The 24,027-nt window shown below is 40.6% G+C and overlaps 1 protein-coding gene and 1 long non-coding RNA gene across 3 annotated transcripts; one reads left to right on the top strand and one right to left on the bottom strand.

Annotated features, from left to right (window-relative positions):
- Window positions 1-6,308: 6,308 nt before the first annotated feature.
- On the top strand, window positions 6,309-17,093 carry SUMO2 (small ubiquitin like modifier 2). 2 transcript variants are annotated; one of them, XM_060645443.3, is made up of 4 exons: window positions 6,309-6,477; window positions 8,093-8,224; window positions 13,856-13,927; window positions 16,437-17,093. In XM_060645443.3, the coding sequence occupies exons 1-4, from the start codon at window positions 6,457-6,459 to the stop codon at window positions 16,497-16,499; spliced, it is 288 nt and encodes a 95-aa protein (XP_060501426.1). In that variant the 5' UTR covers window positions 6,309-6,456; the 3' UTR covers window positions 16,500-17,093. The 2 variants fall into 2 exon arrangements, with proteins under 2 accessions (XP_060501426.1, XP_060501425.1); XM_060645442.3 differs by lacking the exon at window positions 6,309-6,477 and adding an exon at window positions 6,891-7,198.
- LOC132687344 (uncharacterized) lies at window positions 14,930-22,675 on the bottom strand. The gene is made up of 2 exons (XR_009614048.2): window positions 21,826-22,675; window positions 14,930-15,199 (listed from the first exon to the last, which is right to left on the bottom strand). It is a non-coding gene; the product is annotated as an uncharacterized LOC132687344 (long non-coding RNA).
- Between the last annotated feature and the right edge of the window lie 1,352 nt (window positions 22,676-24,027).

The following is a 24,027-nucleotide window of genomic DNA, read 5'->3' as shown; positions in this document are numbered from 1 at the left end:
AAATAGGGGCGCCGGAGTGGCTCAGTCAGTTAAGCATCTGACTTTGGCTCAGGTCATGATCTTACAGTTTGTGAGTTCTAGCCCCACATTGGGCTCTGGGCTGACAGCTCGGAGCCTGGAGCCTGCTTTGAATTCTGTGTCTCCCTCTCTCTCTACCCCTCCCCTGCTCACACTCTGTCTGTCTCTGAAAAATAAATAAACATTAAAAAAATAATAATTACAACAATGGCCAAAGTATGGAAAGAGCCCAAATGTCCATAGATGGATGAATGGACACACACACACACACACACACACACACACACACACACACACACACACTGGAGTATTACTCGGCAATCAAAAAGAATGAAATCTTGCCATTTGCAACTACATGGATGGAACTGGAGGGTATTATGCTAAGTGAAATTAGTCAGAGAAAGACAAAAATCATATGACTTCACTCATATGAGGACTTTAAGAGACAAAACAGATGAACATAAGGGAAGGGAAACAAAAATAATATAAAAACAGGGAGAAGGACAAAACAAAAGAGACTCATAAATATGGAGAACAAACTGAGGGTTGCTGGAGGGGTTGTGGGAGGGTGGATGGGCTAAATGGGTAAGGGGCATTAAGGAATCTACTCCTGAAATCATTGCTTCAATATATACTAACTAATTTGGATGTAAATTTAAAAAAATAAAAAATAAAGTTAAATTACAAAAAAAGAAAAATAATAATTAAAAATGAAATAAAATAAAAAATTAAAAAATAGAGATAAAATCTTAAGGGGCATCTGGGTGGCTCAGTTGGTTGAACATGTGACTCTTGATTTCAGTTCAGGTCATAATCTCATGGGTCTGTGAGTTCGAGCCCCGCATTGGGCTCTGCACTGTCAGTGCAGAGCCTGTTTGGCATTCCTGTCTCTCCCTCTGGCTCTGCCCCTCCCCTGCTCATTCTCTCTCTTTCTCTGTCTCTATCTCAAAATAAATAAATCAACTTAAAAAATTTTTTTAAATCTTTTAAATACATACATGTATACATATACTGTTTATATTCAAATACATGAATAAGGCTATATTTATGAAAACACCTGCTTTCTAGCCCTAGTAATGTATATCAGGCCACATAAGACTTCAAGTTGAGAAATAAAATTACGAATGTGACAAATTTAATATTGGAGGAGTGTAAGTTGCTCTGACTCTGTGGCTCTCAACCACAGCTTCAGCAAACTTCAACAAACTTCAGAATTATCTAGAGAGCTTGTTAAACCACTGACTCCTGGGCTGTATCTCCAGAGCTTCTAATTCAGTAGGTCTAGGGTGGGCCCTAGGTATTTGCATTTCTACCAAATTCACTAGTGAAGGTAATGTTGTCACCCAGGGGACCACCCTTTGAGAACCATCCTTCCAGCTTCCAGTTATCTTCTCCACCTCAGGCTGAGAGTGATCAATCACAAACAGGAGCTTGAAGGGTACACAAATTATCTATATTTGGCATGACTGTGAAATACAAGCTTTGTTCACCTTGTTTCTGTTCATTTTATGAAACAAACAGCCTCAAGTCACTGGACCCTGCTTGAATCCAGTAACGGACAGAGAAGTAGAACTGGAGTGTTAATGGGATTAGAGGAAATTCCAGTGTAGAAGCTGCATTCAGGATGCCCAATTTAGGCATTTTTGGTGTTCTCATGACAAGTATTACATTACTATTGCATCAATAAGTCAGTAAATATTTATTGATCCCTGGCTATCAGGACTTTGTTACTTGCTGAGATTACAAAGTTGAACAGCAGTGATACGTGCCCTCAAAAAGCTTATAGGGCCATCCTCTAAGTTATGTTTGTGTAATATGTACATTACTAAACAGTGATGTATGGTATTATGAAGTGGGACAATATTTCCCTACAGTTATACCCCAGCTGACACATTTAAAGTGTAATATAGCAGGTTCTTGGCTTTGACTGTTGGCACTATCTTGAGTCCCATCTTTGCCATGACGCAAAGATAGAAAGCTGGAAGTTTTCTATAATATCACCATTCTGCCTCCAGATTTCCTGCAGTATTTAGGCATTAAACATTCAGTGTTCACAGAGATAGCTCAAGTACTCAACTAACCTTTGTTAGAATGTGAAGGAAATTTGATGGTATAAAGTACACACTTTGGTTGTCTGTTATAAATTCGGTGATGTGTTTCTCGGTGTTTTTGGCAAAGACTTAAAGCTCAAACAAGACTCTCTGTGATTCTTGCTTTCCCACCCCTTGTAGGAATAGTGCTTTTTCTTTGGCAGCTGACCCTGAGGTCACCCTCTTCTTACCCTCTTACACAAATTATTGATGTTTAATTCGATTTCTGGAGAGGGCTTTCTTGACCAAGTTCCTACTCAACCACTAATGGTGAAAACACTCACCACACAGCTTCCTCCTCCCTCTCTTCTTCTCTTATCCTTTAGGACCCAGGAGCTGAGCAAGCAAGGTGTTGGGGATAAAACTGCCAACAAGGCACACAGGTCTCTGCTTTCATGGAAATTTTATTCTGCCGGGACACAACCAAACAAAAATTTAAGTCAAAACAACTTAACTGGTGCTCCTGGCACTACTCCAGGATTTTTTTCTGCGTGTTTTTTTCTCTTCCTTCTATAGGGATCTGTTATATGGTCCTGCATTAACTATGCACTGGGCTCTGAGCCAGAAAGCCCAAGTTCAAAAGGATTCTGGCTCTACCACTTCAAGCTGGGTGATCAAGTTGCCCAAACTTTCTACGTCTCATTTTCTTCTTCATCTGTAAAATGGGGATAATAATAATAATAATAGAGGTTTCCTGAAGATCTAGAACTTAGCACAGAATCCCTAGGTTATAATCACTCCATTAACATCTGCCATTGCTCTTCTTTTCTGTATTTACTACCCCTTCTACTTTCTTATTCTAAAGCACCCTTTTCCAGTGCACAGCCATCTCCTTCCCACCCCTATAAACACGATGAAGGGAGAAACTTTATTTTGGGAAATTTCTATCTTTTCACATTCCTTCCCCCCCACCTCCCGCCTTGGAAATTGGAAAGAGATTCTCAGTATATAACTTCAGTAGATCCCCTCGGTTCAGCTCACACAATCCCAGTCTGCCATTGGAATATATATTGCTCACACATTTGAATATGCTTAACTACTTTTTAAAGGAGCTCCTCCTTCGCCTGAAGGTGATTTTGTAATTTAGCGTAACTTTGGAAAAGAAGGATGTGGTAAGATACACCTGTCGCCCAAAAGCTAAGGACTAAACAGTCATTTGATTATCGGAGGCCCTCATATATTAATAAGGGTAAGTTTAACATGACCTATTCCTCTTTGATGGTTCTGCAGTTTTACAAGGTTGGGAAGGTATGTAATGGCAACAGAAGACCTGGGTTCAGCAGACCAAGGATAGCATCTCTCTTTCTTTCTCTATAGTACTTGGCATAACACCCAGCATGTTCTTTCCCAAGCATGCCATAGAAGCTCAATCAACGCTACTTGCCAACTGTCTGATATTGGGCAAGTTACCTAACTCTTTGACCCTCAGTAGCAAATAAATACCACACCTTTTTTGTAAGTGTGTGTAAGGAGAAAATGAGCTAATATTATTAAAGCCCCCCTCAGTGCCTAACACACAGCAGTTGATTCTCTTCCCCTTTCACTTCTTGTGTATTTCCTACCCACCACCAACTCCCCCCCACCCCCACCCCCACCCCCCGACTGATTATAAGTTAGTTCAGTGAGGGACTTTTCCCAATGCCTAGCATAGGACCCTACACATAGTGATAGCTTTAATATATTTACTCATTCAGTGAGTCTTTGAATACCTACAGTGGTATTAGAGTTGGTAGAGAGCGCACATTTAGGAACCCTGGGTAATTCAATATGACCGAAGCAGAGACTTTCCGGGAGGAAATGATGAGAAAGCTAGAATGGTCAGCATGGATTAGCTTTCAAAGGGCTTTGTAGGTCTTATAAGACTTTTGGACTTTACACCATAAGGCAGAGGATTGCCACTGAACCAAGGAGTGGCAGAAACTTATTTTATTTTGTTTTTATTTTAGAATGGCTTGTGGTTCTCAGGTCAGTGTGTGAAGAATCACCAGGGAAGCTTCTCAAAAAAAAGGGGGGGGGGGCTCCAGAGCTACACTGCCTGAGAGTATGCATTTATTTTATTTTATTTTTCTGAGAAAATGCATTAAACCAGTACCCTAGGGGCACCCAGCTGGTTCAGTTGTTAGAGAGCATGCAACTCTTGATCTCAGGGACATGAGTTCAAGCCCCACGTTGGGCATAGAGCTTGCTTAAAACAAAACAAAACAAAACAAAACAAAACAAAAAACAAAAAAGGGGCACCTGGGTGGTTCAGTCAGTTAAGCGTCCAACTCTTGATCTCAGCTCAGGTCTTGATCTCAGGGTCGCGACCTCAAGCCATGCATTGGGTTCTGCACTGGACATGAAGCCTACTTAAAAACAAAAATACCAACAAACAAAAAACAGTACTCTAGGTGATTCTGATTCATTCACATATTCAGACACAAGAGGGACATACCTTACTGTAACAACAGCAAAAAAACAAGAGGCTATCGCAGTCGCCTTGGCGTAAGCTGATTTGAATTCGGGCTTCCCCTGTTTCCCCTGATCAATCTGCCTTCCTTGGCCTGTCTTACGTCTAGTAGGGCCTTAAGCTTCTTCTTCCCCACAGAGGATCAGCTGGAAGCTCAGCAAATGTAGACTAGCCCGGAGACCAGACATAGGTTAAAGAGAAGTAGCTACCTTTGCTAGACATTTGGAAAATGGAATCGACAAGACTCAGAGATCCATTGCAGGGGGAGGGGCCAGGGAGAAGAAGAGCCAGGAGTCAAGGAGGCTCCCTGGCTTTCTGGCTTGGAGGAACAACAGTTGTATTGGTGTGCCATTCAGTGAACTAAGAACTCAAAGAAGGAAGGTGAAGTGGGGAATTTTAATTGAGATTTGCTGAGTTTGGGGTGCCTCTGGGACATCCAAGTGGAGATGTTCAGAGGTCAATTGGATTTATAGGTTGGAAGCTGAGAACAAGATCTAGGTTAGAAACACATTATTTGAGAATCATTAGCTAATCAATGGTAACAGAAGTAGGTGAAATCATCCCAGGAGAGACAACGGAATGATAAAAGGATCTAAAGCACGATGCAGGGAACATTTAAGGGAAGGTCTGAGGAGGAAACAAAAAATGGCAGTGGGATCAAGGACAGGCTAGAGTCAACAGCCCAAAGTCACAGGGAGGGAATTCAAAGGGGTGAGAAACTGGGAAGCACACTGGATTCAGCACAGAAGTCTGTGGTGACCTTGCAGAGAGCAGTTTCAGTGGAGCTCCGGGGACAGCACCAGATTGCTGTGGATTGAGGAGTGAGTGGGAGGTGAGGGAGTGGAGGCAGCTGGCATGGACAGTTTTTCAAGATGTTTGGCCAAGAATGGAGCGAGATTTGGTGGTAACTTAAGAAGGAAATAGAATCGAGGGAGAGTCTTTTTCTATGCTAAGGGAGGAACGGAAGAGAGCATAGGGACCAAGGAAATAATCAATAAAGCCTACCTAGAGGAGCGGGAGGTATCCGCTGCACTGGAGTCTGGATTGTTTGTTCTTAAGACAGGAGGGACCTACTTCTTTTTTAACTTGACTGATTGGTTTGGAAGCTCGATATGGGGTAGTTCTCTGACGGATCCTGTTTGCTCTTGGAGGCTGGGAGCCAGGCCATGAGTAAGGGGTTTGTAAGGTGAACATCTTTCCTCAGCTAGCGAAGGACGGGTTTCCCAGCAAGACACAAGTAGGCACCGCACTGAGGCAGGAGACTGGTGGGAAGCGGGCTGAGGCTGAAGCTTTAAAATTCAAAGGATGAGAGGCTAAGCATGATGTTCCCACAACCGTGTGGAAAGCTGCATTTAGGCCACTAAACAAGAGGGTTTTTTCCAGAACCTCATGCTAGAGCTTTGACTTAGGCTCCCCCTTTCTCCTCTAGTCAGTCTGCCTTCCCCGGCCTGAGTCTCACGTCTAGGCCTCAAGCCTCCTCGTCCCCACCGAGGACCAGCTGGAAGCCATTTTGATTAAGCTCCACCACAGAAGGAGGACAATACAGCCCCGCCCAGAGCCAGGCGCGCCCCCGCGGCGGGCCGGGTGCGCGTGTCCGCGCCTCTTCCCGCCGGCCTGGCGGGCGCCGGGCCCAGGCCGGGGCGGTGCGAGGCGGGGGGTGGGGGTGGTTATGTAAGCGTTGCGCGCTCCCGCGAGCTGGCAACCAATGGGAAGCCCCGGCGGCTCGTGCTCGCGCACGCAGGGTGGGGGGAGGGAGCGCACGACGTGCGCGCGCCCTCTCCCTCCTCCACCGCTGCCGCCTCCTTCTTCTGCCGCTCCTGGTGCTGCTTGTGTGCTCGTTCGGTGCGGACCTGGTACCTCTTTTGTGAAGCGGCAGCTGAGGAGACTCCGGCGCTCGCCATGGCCGACGAAAAGCCCAAGGTGAGCTCGGCGCCGGCCTCCTCGCCTCGCCGCGCGGTCGGGGTCACGGCGCGGGCTAGGGTCCGGCCCGAGCCCGCCACGGGCTCCCCGCGCCTTCCTGGGCCCCCCACGGGGCTGGCCGCGGCTCAGGCCCGGGCGCTCCGCGCCATTTTCCTCCCTCCCCTCTTCCTCCCTCCCGCGCCGGAGGAGGCCCCGCCGCCCTCCCCCGCCCCCGGCCGCCTCGGAGTGCGCGCCGGGCGCGAGTTGGGCGGGCGGATCGCGGACGCCCGCGGGCCCACCGGCCGCGAGCGGGGCTCGTCGGGCCCGGCCGGCCGGGCGCGCGTGCGGAGGGGCGTTAGGGCGCGCGGTGTCCCCACCCTCCGCGGACCCCGCGCCGGGCCGCGGCGGGTGTTGCCGCCTTCGCGGTGGCGGGGAGTTCCCTCGGCCCGGGGCTTCCCCCTCAGGGGAGGGGGTAGCCGGCGTCTGGGGACCCCTGCCCCGGGCCGCGCTGGCCTGGTGAGGGCTCGGGGCGAATCAATGGGCTGTCGATGGGTTCCCCATCGGGCCGTCGCGAGTGGCCGGGGTTTGGGGGACTCCCGGGGAGTGTTTCCCACTTTGATGGCCTCAGGGTCCCCAGGGGGTCAGGGCAGGGGCATTTCCCTGCGTGCCAGATAACCCCTAACCTGCGGAGACCATGCGGTTTCGAGAAGTTGGGAGGCAGATGTGCGAGCAGAAAGACTTGGTAGGGCTTAACTTTTTAACGCGGGTTTTGAGGCACCGGGAGGTTCTTTCCGTGAGGACTAGGGCACACTTCTTCCTGGCACACGGCACTTTCGTTTGATTTGTTTTGTGACACCCCCTCCCCCTTCCTTTCTGAAGTGATTTGGGGGCTACAGATTTCCATCTACTCTTGGTTTTGGTGAACTTCAGGTAGGGTCGAAATTTACAAGGAAGAGTTGCAAGAAAACCTGCATTTGACCCATGACAACAAAGGGGAGGGGAGAGTAAGAGCTCTGAACTGAAAATAAACAAAAATGAGGCTGCTCATAGAGGCGAACATTAATAGTGGTTCTAAGTTATTACCGCTGCTTGAAGAGAGAACCGACGGGTATTCATCAATTAGGTTTTTTTAAATGTAGTTGAGATTTAAGTTCCTAAACAGAGTTTGTAACTTTTTAACAGGAGAGTTGTAATGAGTTATTAGTTGCAAGTTCTAGATTTTTATCCTTGCATTCTGTACTTAAAGCGCTTTATAAAGGGAAAAGACACTTACTTTTAATCTTTCCGGGGCAAACACATATTTTGAGAGAGATGCAAAATACGCTCTTTTAGAAAATTCAGATTTAAGAGTTCTTGACAGTAAATTGAGTGGGACCCATCTTTAAAAATCGATTGTTATCGCTGATGGTATTACATGTTAAGGCTTCTTTTCTGTTTCTGTGACAGCTATTTAATGTCGTTGCTCCAGGATTTTTCATCTTTCAGATTGATTTCAGCGGCCGAAAACAGCTGTATGCTCTTTTATCATACAGAATGAGAAACCTGTTGATTTCTGAAGCAAGTTGGGCTGCTGCTACTTTAAAAGGTGTTTGTTTTTCACATTTTCCAAATTACACTTTTATTTTTCTTTCAACAGGAAGGAGTCAAGACTGAGAACAACGATCATATTAATTTGAAGGTGGCGGGGCAGGATGGTTCTGTGGTGCAGTTTAAGATTAAGAGGCATACACCACTTAGTAAACTAATGAAAGCCTATTGTGAACGACAGGTGAGGAAATGACATATGCACTTCCCATAAAACGTGTTTTTAAAAAAACCTTATTTTTTTTTGAGAGTAGACACTAGACTGGCATAATATTGTAATAGACTTCTTTGGTTGAATGAATGCACTTATATACTTAGCATATCAATTTTATCATACCCTTGGTATGTTGATGCTTCATGAAAATCCTTAGGATGGTTTGGCTAATATGCTCTATGATTCTAGTACTGTGCCAGAATGCATCAAATAATGATAACATGCGATTAGTTCCCGAGGGGATGTGATTTTACTTTTATAAAAAAAATAAGGATGAACTTGATAAAATTTCTTGTCAGGCTCTCTTCTCTTTTTTTTTTTTTTTTTTTTTTTTTTAAGTCTATTTAAAATTTGTGTGGTGTCAAAACAATTTATTTTGAGCATTTATACCAGTTTGGAAGTAAAGTTAAATTGTGAGTTTAGCGACATTGCAGTTTTCCTGAAGCATATAAAATTGTTATATTTTTTTAATAGTAGAGGTCAAGAAAGAAAGTTAACCTCCTGAGTCAGACAAAAACATTCCTATGTTATAGGGACATTTGCATTTTACTCAGGAATTAGTAAATAGACAGCAAAAAGAGGAAGTAATGAATAGATGCTGTGAGTTGAATGCCGGGTTTAAAACAAAGAAGCTTCCTTTAGTGAGGTTGAGTCTGTAACAATACAGAGGCAACTTTAAAGATGACTTTTGCAAGTATAACAAAAACTCTGGTACCTAGATCAGTTAATTCAACAGTAACCTGGAAGAGGTATTTTTTTATTCAACCCTGAATACATAACATGTAAAAGTTGGGAAAATCATTCTTTTACACTAAAATCAGTTGTCAGCATTGCAAATTGTCCTAAAAATAGGCTCAAAATAGAGTAAGATTTAAACCTACAGAAGTTGAGAGGTTGAGTTTGAGCTCATAGTTGGACTTCCTCCATGAGATCTAAGGGTATTTGGAAGAAACTGAAAATAAACTTCTTTTTGAGATTGAAGCTTTATTTTATGTCTGGTGTATTTATAATAATTTATAGTGAGAATGTGCTTATCATGCTTTATCTTCACCATATAAATTAATTTTACAGCTCCCTGGAAAGACAAAGAGTTTTTAGTGTACTCTTGTTTGAAGAATTTTGGTGAAATCCACTTAAACAACTAGTAAATATGTACTTACTAGTTGTGCTAAAGAATTTTTGCTCTAGCATCTTAACATATTTGAACACTAGTGCCCCCTCAGGTTAGAGGGGGATTTTAAAAGGTAATCGTCTTGTAGAACTTTTACGTAGCACACCATTTGCAAAATAGAAGCATGCATAGATTTAGTGGTTTTCAACAAAATTCTTTGCATATTTTTTCTCGTTACTAAATTTTAGGTTTTATTTTTATTTTTTTTATATTATTTATGGGGGGACAACTGGGGGAGGGGCACAGAAGGGGGGGGCACAGAGGATCTGAAGTGGCTCCATGCCAACAGCAGAGAGCCCTATGCGGCTCAAACCCATGAACCGTGAGATCATGACCCGAGTTGAAGTCAGTGGCCTAACTGAGCCACCCAGATGCCCGATAAATTTTAGGTTTTAGATGGTCATATTTTCCAACACTTAATATGAAAACTCAAACGTAGTGCACAGTTGAAAATACATTGAATGCTCATGTGCTCACCACCTAGATTTAACTATTAATATTTTATTATACATATCTATTGATTCTTCATCCTAAAATGTTCATATTTAAGACTTCCTGTATTTCCTGTTAGGGCCTCAAAAGAGTTTTTTTGCTTACCTGATATTTACCAGATACTTACCATGTGCCAGGGCATTATACTATGTGCCAGAAAAACAAAGACACAGAGCACATCCTGCGTTGCAGATTGTCTTTATAAGAGATCTATGAGATTGAGTTAGCTGGCCAATCAAGAGCTTTTGGGTTTTCCTGGTATGTTAAATTTAGTGTATTACTCATGTAAATAAAGTTTTTTGTGAATTTTTTCAGTTAGGTTTAAGTTGACTAAACTTGGGGCCACTCAGTTTGCAGTATGGGAAAAAGAAGCATTGGTAATCCATAAAAAATATAATTCCACTGCATATCACTTAGAATGCAGATATGATTTAAAGATATGATCCAGGAAGAATTTGAAAAGATTTGTTCTCAATTTCCTTTTAAGTTGAGAATAACCTCAGAGTTTTGACTGAAACAAGATTCCTGTTTACTTTTCAAATGTTTGTTTCTCTCATTCTAAGAAGGAGGGAGTTGAAGAAGTATCACCTAATTGGGCTGGTTCTCTACCCCCCTCTCTTTTTTTAAGTTAATGTATTTATTTAGAGTATGAGCAGGTGGGAGAGGGGCAGAGAGAAGGAGAGAGAGAATGGGAGGGGCTTGATCCCATGAACCATGAGATCATGACCTGAGCTGAAATCAAGAGTGGGATGCTTTGACTTTGAGCCACCCAGGTGCCTCTGATTACTTGCTTTTTAAGTGTAGATAGAGCCTTTCAAAAGTCTAAAATATTTATGCAACCTAATTTGCATAGCTAAAGGTTTTGTTTTGTTTTGGTTTGGTTTTTTGACAGTTGAGGATTCTTGAGTAAGGATTTCTTATCCAGATTAATTGAATGCTCATACTTTCTGCTGAACTCATTTGGCCTCAGATCTTTGGAGGAGTTCTAGTAGATGTCTAATAGGCATCTCAAACTGAGCATTATCTAGGTGGGAGGTCAAACACTTGGGATCATCCTGATGATGCTTCATAACTCCTATAATAAAATCCACCAACAAATTCTCTACTGAAACCTGTGCTGTTCAAAACTCAACAATGTGCTGTCACAAGCCACATGTGACTTTACCACCTGAAACATGGCTAGTCCAAATTAATATGTGTTGTATAGTGCACAGTATATGTCAGATTTTGAAAACTCATAGCGGAGAAAAAAGTACTCACCTTTTCAAATGTTAGTTGCATGCTAAAATAGTAAGATTTTGAGTATGTCGAGTTAAAACAATATTTACCTGATTTTAATGTGGCAATTGGGAATTTTAAAATTGCATATGTGGCGCATACACATATGTATCCATCCATCCATCCATATCCCCCGGTGCAAAAAGGTGGTTGTAATTAAAGCACAGGGACAGGACCTTTTGGGCAGAAAGAGCTGCCACATTGTGTTTGTGTTGGATAGTGCCAAGCCCTCAACCATTTTATTCCACTCTTGCTCAGTCACTAACCTGGGAGACTTTTCTGATTAATTCAGAGTGCCTCTGCTCCCATCATTTGGTCCTCTCAGCTGTTTTTTGCATTGATGTATATTTGTCTCTGCACTAAAATGTAAGCTTCATGAGCATGGGGTCTTTTTGTTTACTATTTCTTTAGAGCTTAGACCAGTACCTGGTTTATAGAACGTGTTCAGTAAATGCTTGTAAAATGATAGAGGACGTTCAAACTGTCTCCAGAGGTTGATTGTGAAGAAGTTTTCTATTCACATGTAGAATTAGAGTTTGTCCACTTGTCACCATGTAGCCTTCTGCTGAGAGCATACTACTTCATTCTAGTGTGCATTTACTGTGACTTTCAGAGAGCATAGATTGATTCATTGGTTTATTCCAGTTCATTTTGTGAAATGAAGGAATGGGGATCCAAAGAAATAACCTCACACAGCTCTTCTGTGGCACATCTCTGAAGCCAAAGCTCAGAGAGATGATTTATTCAGAAGTGGAACCCAAATACTGGTTTAACAAATTCATTGTTTGAGTTGACGTCATTTATGGAATTGGAAAGGCAAGTTTCCTGGGTTTTGGTTTTTGATCTGTGATGAAATAAAAGCTTTTATTGATAAGGAAAAGCATGAAGGAATACGATGTGTGTTCTGGACTGTGCTCCCCCCCACACCCCCTTGTTTTGAACGGCCATGCCATTGACCTAGGACCGTACTAGTAGATGTAGTAGAGGAAAGATCCAGCATATGGCTTAGTATTTTATTAAAGTAATGGGTTTTCAATGGAGTGTTTGCAAATATGTAATTAGTACTTAATGGCTTGGCATTTAATTCTTGGTTGCTTTGCATAATCACAAATTAAATTTGGATGTCATGAGAAATGAATTAAGGTTATGGATATCCCTTATCTGGTCTGGGAATTGCTTGTATTCCTTAAGACAGGCTAGTCTGAAAGTGTTAGTGTCAAAGACCAGGGTTTGTAAAGGAAAGTAACATGATCTTCATGTTAGAAGTAGTTTTAAAGACAGATATAGTGAATCCTTGTTAAAGGAATACAAGTGTCCTCTAAGTATTTATTGAGCACTTTGTTTCAGTATTCTAGTCCTAGGAATTCAGTTTAATTTTTTCTTAAGTAATTAAAGCAGAGTGTTCTGTGTAACAATAATTACAGTTTGTGATTTGAGTATGATATAGGAGTGATTTTTTTTGTGTGTAGGATGCTTCCTATGCTATTTTTCCAGTTAATATATACACATATTATCTCCATACATATCTCCAAAGATACTTTATTTTCCTATCTTCATTTGGCTGCAGTTCCCAACAGCTTTGCTGCTTTTGCTCCTTTCCCCTTCTTCCTACCCCTGTGTCAGGTAGGTAATGATGAGTACAACACCGGAATCTGCTTTGCAGAAGGGGCATGCTCAGGCTCATTTATCTCCTTAAAAACATAAAAATTTCTTGAAGCTAAACTCTAGTAATATAAATCTTAAATTCTCTTTTTGTAATGAAGCTACTCCTTAGTTTTAGGTGTACTTTTAAATAAAACGAATCATGGTAAAAACGAATCATGATATTGCATTTCATCCATTTTATTCCATCAGTAACTTATACCCGTGAGTACCAACTATGTGCGAGGAATACAGTATAACCAAGACAGTCTTAGGTTCTTGTCCCTCCTGGAGCTTACTTGGTAGTGAGGTTGACAAATAGTAATTGTTGGTCTGGGTAAGTACTAAAATGGAATTTACAAAGCAGGTGTTTCTTTTGAACTATTCCATAGTTCCAAGCTTGTGTGCTTATGAATGATTTTAGGACAGTTCTAGTGGGAATGTCCTGCCTGCCCGAGGGTAAAAACTTGTTGAATTCCTGTGGTGTCCCTAGCATGGTGCTGGGTTGGGACACAGGTTACTTTTGCTTAGCGATAGGAGCTGTTTGGATAGAAATGAAGGTAAAGTGGCTTTAAGGCAAACTTAATCTTTACACTTACTTAGGTGAATTCCAGTTTTCATTATGAAGGGTGTTTTCCCCCCCATTTGGAGAGCTCTTTAACATGGATGGAAGAATGTTGCCGTATCTGTTAACTTTAAATTTCTTTTCAATATCTTTCTAACTCATTTACATGTACTGTTTGACTCAAGGTATATGATCTATCCAAGCTTGGATCTCAAAAGCAAAACAGTTTTTTTAAAAAGACCTTTTTTTAAAAAAAGATCACTTTTCCAAAGAAAACCAAACATGGTTCAAAGAAAGTGAAAAATCCTACCAAATCTTTTTACCCACATAGAAATGTTAATGTATTGATTATTTATTTGGGTCCCTCTTTTAATATATTTGTGGCTAAATATGCATATGGTTTCAGTTTTTACTGTTTTCTTTGCATTCTTACTGCCTTTAAACTCTCTTGTAGGGTTTGTCAATGAGGCAGATCAGATTCCGATTTGATGGGCAGCCAATCAATGAAACAGACACACCTGCACAGGTAAAAAAATTCTCTTTGTGCTAGCTAGAAAAGTCAGTGTGGTTTGTAATTTGCTCAACAGTCTTGTTTGTTAATTTGTGAACTTTGAGACATTGCAGTATAGTTCTTCGCCAGAGTTCAAAACTATGTAAAATATGACCAAAGGGGCACAGAAGGGAAAAAATAGGAATATTAATGTTAGTATTTTCTCAGGAGATGTCAGAGGTTTTTAATATGCAATTATCGTTTTGTAAAACTAATAGGTCATTTGGTTGCTTTAATCCATTCCTCCCTATTGCCAGCATTATTCTGAGCAAATAATTCAGAATGTTGTTTTCATTGCTGCAGTTCTTGATGATTCTCCAGGCTCCCCCACAGGTGATTGGTTGGCTGTCGATCCTGGCCATTTTAACTTCTCATGCTGAATTCTCTTTGACCTGTCCTTGTCAACTAAAGGCATCTTTGGGCTCCCAACTGCAAGTCTCTCGATGGCTTAGCTCGACCAGTGTTGGGTTCTTGATAATAAGTGGCTTTCCAAAGCCTTCTGCAAAAGGTGACACAGTCTGATCCTTTAATCTCTTTACATATCACCTCAGTTCTTTCGCTTTGTCAGGGATCAGCTGGGCTGTCTTCCGTGGCAGAAGCTCTTTGTCTTTGTTTCCTTTTACCCTCTGAGGTTCTACTTAAGGCTTCTAGTTTGGGGAAAGAATATTTTGATAGAAACTTAAGTTGGAGCTCTTCTACTTTTGAATTTCTTTTTATCACTCCATAAACACTAGCAAGTAATACATATGGTATGAGTGACGTAGCCCACCCTGGTTGTGGTTTTGTTGATAAACTTGAAAAATTTGAAATGTCGAAGTTGTATTTGAGGGAAGAATATCTTAAAGTAATTTCCCTTGGGGAGTCTCTAAGAAGCAATTATAGTATGTAGCCACAAGGAGGAGCTGAATTCTGTTGGTGAATGAGAGACAGGGAAAAACTCTTTTATCCTTTGAAGGCATTTCAAGTTTCACCATGAAATTTAACATCCCAGGAGTTTTATTTCAGTGGATAGGCTGAAGACATGTTTTTATGGTTTAAAAAGAATAAAAACCCATTATGCTAAACTCTGATGTCGAGAATGTATTTTCTGTCTTTTGATGCTCTCGCCCACCACCGTAAAAAAGGTTCTTGTTTCTACAGTGCTAGCTGCAAATATTAACTGTGAGGAGGATTTTTGCACAACTGCATTGTAAAATCTTCAAATTGAATTTGGAATTGAACTCATTGTAGTATTTGAGATTGAATTCACTGTAGAATGAAATTGATTCACTTTAGAATTATTCTCCCAGTACTAAATAGCAGAACTGTGATAAATTAGAACATCTTAATGACCAGTTTTAATAGTAATATAATCATGTGCCCACTATTCTGTTAAATACTTAACTTTCTTTGACTGATTTAATTCTTAACAACTGAATGCTGTTTCACTTTACAAAGAGGGGATTGAGGCTTAGTCATTAACATTTTAATGCTATAGCCTTACTTTTAGTATATTTGAACTGTGTTAGAAATGATTCCCTTTCTTGTCTTTATGTACCCAGGGTTCTTGTTCTATTTCCAAAATTACCAGTTGTTAGAAATAATAATAAAAAATCAGCATAGTAAACCAATAACAAAGATTATTTCTTTTACAGCACTGCCATAGGTACCAAGACCTTTCCACTCTAAACATGGTTGTTTTATGTACAGTGGGTGGGTAGTGAGCCTTACAAAACTTAGTTTGTGAATAGCATTTTAAAATTTAAATTAGTTTTTTAGTAAGTTTTTTCTTGCCGTAACCTTCCCTTGCTGCACAGAGACAACCACTGTGCTTTGTGCCTATGTGAGGATATATATTCGTGGTATGCACTCATGCACACTCGCACAGACACACACTTTAAAAAACAAATATAATTATACTGTAACCACTTTTGCTGCTTACTTTTTATATTTGTTTTTAATGCAATACTAGGTCTTAGGAATAGTTCCATTTCTACACATATAAACCTATTTTTTAATAACTGTGTGCTTTTCATGTAAGAGTGTACTGTATTTCTTTGAGTTTTTTTTTCTAATGTTTGTTTATTTATTTTGAAAGAGAGTGTGCTCATGCAAGCAGGGGAAGGACAGAGAGGAAGAGAGAATCCCAAGCAGCATCCCTCCGCACTGGCAGCAGAGCCTGATGCGGGGATTGATCCCACAAACCATGAGATCATGACCTGAATTTTCAGTAATTACAAGTGAGGTGATTTAACTCCTGGACATAGCTTTTTCACTTAAAAACTAAGTTTTCTATACTGAAATAAAGAAGACCAAGTGAAAGATTAATTTAAACCTAAGCCTGATGCTACATTAAGCTAGGGGGCGTTTAAAATAATGAACACTGGAATTGGGTGGAACTTGTGCAGTTTTTCAGGGTACTTAAGTCTGATAGTTACAGATTTAAGAGCTGATAATCAGTGACCCTCCATTTGTGTTTATTTTTGTTTTATCTCTTTCATGCTAGTTGGAAATGGAGGATGAAGATACAATTGATGTGTTCCAGCAGCAGACAGGAGGTGTCTACTAAAAAGGGAACCTGCTACTTTACTCCAGAACTCTGTTCCTCCAGACCAAGAAGACATTCTCAATTAGAAAACCGCAATTTGGTTCCACCACATCCTGACTACTACAGTATAGTTTTCTCTATTCTTTCATTTTCCCCTTCCCCATTCCTTTATTGTACATAAAGTAACTGTGTATGTGCGCAAGCATTTTGCATTTTTTTTTAACTAAATGGCCAATGGTATGTTTTGACCGACATCAAATGGAGATGGGATGGGGAAAAATACTGGTTCTGTGAAAATACCCCCTTTCTCCATTAGTGGCATGCTCATTCAGCTCTTATCTTTATATTCCAGTAAGTTATTTTGCTCTCACTGTTTAACAAAAAAAGAACAACATAAAAATCCTTGCATACCTTGTTCGATTGGAGAATTTTAATGTTTTTCATTTATCATTGTAAAACCAAGGACAATTTTATAACTTTTTTGTACGTAGCTGTTACATGTAGGGCAATCTGTCTTTAAGTAGGGATAAATTACTCTAAAAGAAATGAATCCTAGATAGTTTTCCCTTCAAGTCAAACGTCTCGTTGTTTAAATAAACTTCTTGTTTAAAATGAGCTGTTTTCTTTATTCTGAAGAATATTAAGTAGAAAAGTTGAAGCTTAGAAAAAGCCCTGAAATGAGTAGGCCTGCTAGAAGTAACATTTCAAGGAAGAACTAAAGCTACACTGCATTCCTGACAGACAGGTGCAAAACAAAGAATAACAAAGTGTGTAAATGACTAGCAACTGATGTTTCAGACTCTTTGTTTAGTAAGCTTAGTTCCAAATCTGCAACTTTACTAGCAAAAATCGGGTCATGATGTGGATTTACTCCCAAGTCGAGTTCTGTGTAACACTACCTGGCAGAATGGGTTAGTACATGCAGCTGGGAAAAAACCATGATTTTGCTAACTGCTGATAAATCACTCAGTTTACCCTTTTTCTTTTCTTTTCTTTTCTTTTTTTTTTTTTTTTTAATGTTTGTTTATTTTGAGAGAGGGAGGGAGGGAGAGAGAGAATCCCATGCAGGCTCTGCCCTGTCTGTGTAGAGCCAGATGATGTAAGGCTGGATCTCACAAACCATGAGCTGAAATCAAGCTTAAAGGACTGAGCCACTCCCAGGTTCCCCCAGTCACTTAACCATTCTGACTCTTATGCTGATGAGTAAATATTCCCTAACCCAAAACAGAGTCTTTGTTCTTGAGAATGTTGAGGGACAGAAGGTATTTACATGTATCCACTCTTAAAGCTTTAAATACGCAGGGTACCACAGTTTTTAAATTCAAATATGAGGAAGGATACAGCTATAGAACCAATGAACAGAATATTAGAGCTGGAAAGATTTAGATTACCTAATTGTAACCCCTGTTTTAGAACTGAGGAAGCAGAGGTCCAGAGATGATTATGAAACTAGGACTAGAGAATAGGTCTGATACCTGTTCATTGTGTTCTTCCATATTGGTTCTCAAACAATTCCCACCCCTCCTCACCAATGTGGCCTTTTTGGGTCAAGTCCCCATTGTTCCCTTTCCTGCCTTGTCATTCACTTAGTTCACCCTACCACTGCTGTAATATGGTCTTTTTTTCATATATATCCATTTTTATGGTGAGTGAGCTTCCCCAAAGATAGGTGTTCAATAGATTTTTTTTTAAGTTTTATTTATTTTATGTAATCTCTACATCCAATATGGAGCTTGAACTCATGACCCTGAGATCAACAGTCACATGCTCAACCAACTTGGTGCCCCTGTTCCATAGGTTTTTGACTTTGACTCTGTATATATAGGAGTTAATCTTGAACCAACAACTTTTATTTTCTTATATGTATAGTGTTAACAATTTTTACAATTTATATTGTGCAACTGTGTGGGAAGCCTGCCCCCAAGAATTCTTAGATCAGGTAAGTGCATGTCTCTTGATTTGTTGCACTAGGTACTGTTGAATGGTGGAATTTGGTGGTGCCCTAAATATTAAAAATTTGGATTGAAATTCACGCCAGAGAACTTTATTATGGAAAGGATTTGAACTGGGTTCTTATTTAATTAGGAATTTACTAACTAATGTCATGGGTGCTTTTGCCATGTTGGGGGGGGAATATGAAACTTCATGGAAATACTTGATAGAATTTTAAAAGCCAGAGGGTAAAGCATGAAAAGCACACAGATAATATAGTGTGTTGTGGCTTATTAATTAGTTGGGTCAGTGTATAACTAAAGATTCACCTTATTTCTGTTCTTAAATGAACTGTTCATAATTGAATTCCCCTATTTCACATAGGTCACGTTGTAACCAAGAAAACTATTCTATGGGAAAATATGTGGAGCACTTTTTTTTTTTAACCTTTTATTTCTAAGTCATCTCTACACCCACCATGGGGCTTGAACTCAACAACCCTGAGATCTAGAGTTGCCTGCTCTCCTGACTGAGCCAGCCAGGCACCCCTTTATTTTGAGAGAGCACTAGCAGGGTAGGGGCAGAGGGAGAGTGAGAATCCCAAACAGCATGGAGCCCGACAAGGGGCTTTATCTCACAATGACCTGAGCTGACTGAAGTCAAGAATTGGATGCTTAACCTACTGAGCCACTCAGGGCACCCCCTTCCCCCTTCCTCCCACCCCTGGCTATGAAGCACTTCTTAAAGAACACTTTGAAAATAAGTACATTGTTGAAAATACTGAAAGTAATCTTGGCATTTTATTTTGGCTTGGGGGGGGGGGGGAGGTTCAAATGATGGGAGTTACACTTCTATTTTGATTAATTGCTCGGACAATTTAGCTAAACTCTGGCTGCTGTCTCGTTGATATCCCACATATTTATATCCTGCAAGTAGCAAATTCTGTCTAAGTGAACACAGTTCTGTGTAGAGAAATGAGAAAATTTCTGCTCCGAAGCACCCCTACTATTCCTACACGCTGCTTGACCCAAAACAAAACCAAAACAAAAGGTATTCACAATTTTTCAGAAGAAGTGTCAAGTTGTTTGCTTCCTTGTTTTGCTTGATGTTTGTAGTTCTGTGGGACATTGTGACAGCAGGAGGTCAGTAGAAGGTGGAAACCCAGGATGTGAGGGAAGCCTGTTGGAGAGTTTCTCAAGGCCCTTGCAGAGTTTATGGTATATTGGAGAGGGTCAGCTGTGCTGCTGAGGATTATTTTTGAGTTAAGATCCTGCTGCTTTTAAATATGACAGTGATTCTAGGTTGTGGTTTTGCATCAGAATCCCCTGATGAGCTTTTAAAAATGTACCAATGCCGGGGCCCTACCCCCAGAAATGTATTTTCAAAGCGGTATGAAATTGAGAAGCAATTCTGGGAGGCATTCTCACAACTCTTAAGAGTTAAGCACCTTATGGGGAAGATTACATGAGATAATAAATATTTTAGCTGCCTAACATGGTCCCTCCCACGTACTGAACCCTTTAAAGAAAAGTATCTTCTGCGTTGCAGTAAGGGCTCTGTCAGGGTGCCGAGGCTTCAGCAGAATACTATAATCCGTACCGATGGCTTGCACTTAATGTAAATGAAAAAGGCCAAAGCTTTTCTGTTCATTTTTAAAACTGAATACAACCTTTGTCTTGTTACGTGTTTTAATAAATGCTTAATGCTAAATTGTGCCCTAATGAGTCTTTAAAGAAAAACAGTCTTCAGGATTTTAATGATTCTCCGATACTCTCAGAACCAAAAGACCCATCCACAACATGCTTCAACATTCTGATTCTGTAGGTGATGATTTAAGGGGTAGTCTTCCGTGTTGTAGGACGTACACATGTTTTATAGTGAGATTTCAGTCTGTATAGTGGTTAGCTAATAAAGAGTTCTTCAGAGTGGAACATAATTAGAATAGAGCATATAAACAGGTTAGGAATTTAATCTACTTGGAATGTGGAGTGTTATTTCCCGGTAAGCAGTGACATGTGACTACATATGAGATCATTTTAGGATTTCCCATACACTTGGGGCCTTTATGAAACAGTTTAAAGTCTCAGAATTGTCATGTAATGTTTGCTTTCTTTGCAATTCCTATTTTTAAGGCATTTTAGGTGGCTAACCTTGTCTCAAGTTATAGAATTTGGAATACTAAGAATTTTCTCACATTTTCCAGGGCATGCTGTTTTGAATTGTTTGATGTTTTGTAATTTTAGCAAAGGAGGCCAAATTCATCTCTAGGAGAGCAGGACAGATGGGTGAGGGGAGTTTTTTGCTTGTTTATTAAATACAGAAATAGTAGCATGGGATTGGGAAAAGCGAACACACTTAATCCACACCATTTTATTCAGCTTGGTCTGATAGAAAGGGGAAATCATGGGAAAATAGGAATCACACTCTCCTTCCACAATTCAGTGATTTAAAAGGATGTGAGAGTGGTGTGTCAGACCTAGTAGAGTGTATGTGCCATTTTGTTTACCTTTGACAGTGAAGGTAAAACATGACAGCCATTTTCCGTATTTGAGACCTCTCATATTTGCTTTGTGGTGAATGAATTTCAAGAGAAAATGAATTCTTTCACTTGTCTTTCTGTGGCATTGATCTGCCTTTGTGTGTGTGTGTGTGTGTGTGTGTGTGTGTGTGTGTGTGTGTGTGTGCGTGCATGCGTGCAGCTAAGAAAAGAATGGACAGATGCATACTAAATTTGGCTTTAGGAGTGATGGATACAGAATGTATGTGTAAATATGTGTGGTTAAGTCACACATAAGTGACATGGGCACCCTGCAATCCTGGGGTTCAAAAGCTTGTTAGAAATACTTGTCAGTGAGTCATTCATTAATTCAGTTACTTAGTGAAGTTCAAAAGCATAAGACCAGCATTTTCTTTTAATAATAGGAGGAATGGAAAATATTAAGAAAATGTATTGGGGCACCTCGCTGGCTCAGTCGGTAGAGCATGTGACTCTTGATCTCAGACTCATGAGTTTGAGCCCCACGCTGGGTGTAGAGATTACTTAAAGAAAAAAGAAAAGATGTATTAAACTGTGGGTGAATATAAATAATTATTGTTCTTGTAGGTCAAAAATAGTTAAATGTCTGCAATTTATTTTATAGGGGCTCAACCTAATATGTGTGTTTTGGATCAGAGGGAGAGACATTAACTAGGAAATTGGTTCAAACCCGATCGCATAATCTAGGCAGAGTAAATACCAATAATAAGGCCCTGTAGTTTGCCCATTTCTTCTAGGGTGCTGGAATAAATCGGGGCAGGTTGAAATTATGGGGGATTCAGAACAAAGTTGGTAATACCCAATGCAAAAACAGATGCTTGAGAGCTAGGAGACACAATGTTAGTATGTTTTTGTGTTTCATTTAAATTGAGGTATTACCTTAGTAGGCTCAAGAGGTGAAGAGCGACTTCCAGATTATTCTGAGTAAATTGTACATTGCATTCTCAAATAAAACTCCACATACCTAGAAACAAATGAAAAAACCACTAGGATTTCTGTCCATGTTAAAGGAAAATTATTAGGGCTTTTAAACATTTTTGACATCTTTTATTTTTTAATTTTTTAAATGTTTATTTTTATTTATTTATTTTTAACACTTATTTTTTGAGAGACAGAGCATGAGCACGGGAGGGGCAGAGAGAGAGAGGGAGTCGCAGAATCAAAAGCAGGCTCCAGGCTCTGAGCTGTCAGCACAGAGATCGACGCGGGGCTCAAACTCATGAGCCTTGGGACCATGACTTTAGCTGAAGTCATATGCTTAACCGACTGAGCCACCCAGCCACCAGTAACTGGTACTTTGTAGCAGGGAAGTGGCAGCATGGGACTAAGTGAAATCAAAGGGCACTTAACTGCTTAAAGGCATGAGAAGTTATGCAGAGTGTGGATAACTGCTCATTCCCTCCACCTTATTTAAAAAGCAGGTGAAAGTGAAACATACATATAGGGCAGTGATTTTGAAATTGCATAGAACCATGGGGTGTACCAAAAGAAGACAGTGGAGAGAAAGGCCAGCCAGGGGTGGGGAAGCAGAAAGGGCCAGGATTTCAGACCCTGTGCTCAGTTTCAGTCACAGATGCCCTGTTGTTCATCTGTGTTATGTATTTGGATTCTGTTTCATAAAAGTTTGGAAAACATTGCTATAGTCGTGAAATAGCTTGTTGGACCATTCCTTGTCATAAGCTTTCATTTGTCTTCTATTTCTTTAGGTTTTTAGGTTAACCTAAGGGTTTGGAACAACTATAAATATTTAAAAAATCAGTGATATGGGCCATTATGATTTTAAAAGTAGCCATCCTTGGGATGCCTGAGTGGCTCAGTTGGTAAAAGCATCAGACTTGGGCTCAGGTCATGATCTTGTGGTCTGTGAGTTCGAGTCCTGCATCGGGCTCTGTGCTGACAGCTCAGAGCCTGGAGCCTGCTTCGGATTCTGTGTCTCCCTCTCTCTCTGCCCTTCCCCCACTTGTGCTCTGTCTCTGTCTCTCAAAAATAAATAAATATTATAAAAAAATAAAAGCAGCCATCCTTTTGCATCTTTTGATCCTGATCTGATCTGTGATCTTTTGTATAGAATGTAATTTCATTAATGTCCCATTTTCAGTTGGTCATCTGGAGCAAAGGTCATTATAGCCGAGTTATGTATCATACCTGTTTTACCCCACATCTCCATCTTGCAGCAGAAAGGGGGAGTACAGTGATTTTAGTCAAAACTGCTGTAGGACATGAACAAGTAAATAGGAGGGCTTGTTATTCTGGAAATTTTTGGCAATTTTACTTTATTATTTAAGGCAGGAATCTCTTTTATTTATTTTTAAGTAAGCTCTATGCAGGATTTGAACTAATGACCTTGAGCTCAAGAGTCACATGCTATACTGACTGAGCCAGCCAGGCACCCCTGACAATTTTACTTTAAAATACAATGCACCAAACAGGCCTGCTTAAGATGGCCTTAATCAGTTATCTGTCTTATATACTTTATTCTTCTTTACAAATCATTAGATTAAAAGGGTTCCCTGGGACGGATCCCTTACCTTTGAAGCAGAGATGCTCAGCCCAAGCCACATGTGAAAGCTATCTGTTTAACTTAAAGATACCCATGAGTAGCCCCTACCCCACACCCCCCCTACACTCTCCCACCCCCACCCCCGCCGGAGATTCCAATTCAGGAGATCTCAGAGGGGGCCTGGCATTCATTTTTGTTCCTTAAAAGCTCATAGGTTATTCTGATGTTCAGCCAGGATGGGGCAGCTCTCATAGAAAGCTTTAGTTTACCAAGTCAACGTTCTTAAAATTCTCTCGTTTCAAGCCCTTCACAACAACGTAGAATAGGTGCTGTTAACCCCATTTATAGATGAGGAAGCAAGAGCATAAATGACCTAGAAGTGTCTTTTATGGGAGAAGTGTCTTTTTAAGGGAGTAGAATCAGAACTTAACGGTTTTCAATTTCCAGTCTGGTGTATTGCCCTACCAATCTGTCTTTTACATTACAGGGGATGGAGGAAATAGGGCAAGTCAAGTATGAACTCAAAACTTTAGACCAAAAGGGACCCACCTGAAGATATGTCCAACCCCCTCATTTAATAT

This window comes from Panthera onca, chromosome E1 (genome assembly GCF_046562875.1).
Source record: "Panthera onca isolate mPanOnc1 chromosome E1, mPanOnc1 haplotype 2, whole genome shotgun sequence".
Taxonomy (NCBI): domain Eukaryota; kingdom Metazoa; phylum Chordata; class Mammalia; order Carnivora; family Felidae; genus Panthera; species Panthera onca.
This window is presented reverse-complemented; position numbering and strand designations above follow the sequence as displayed.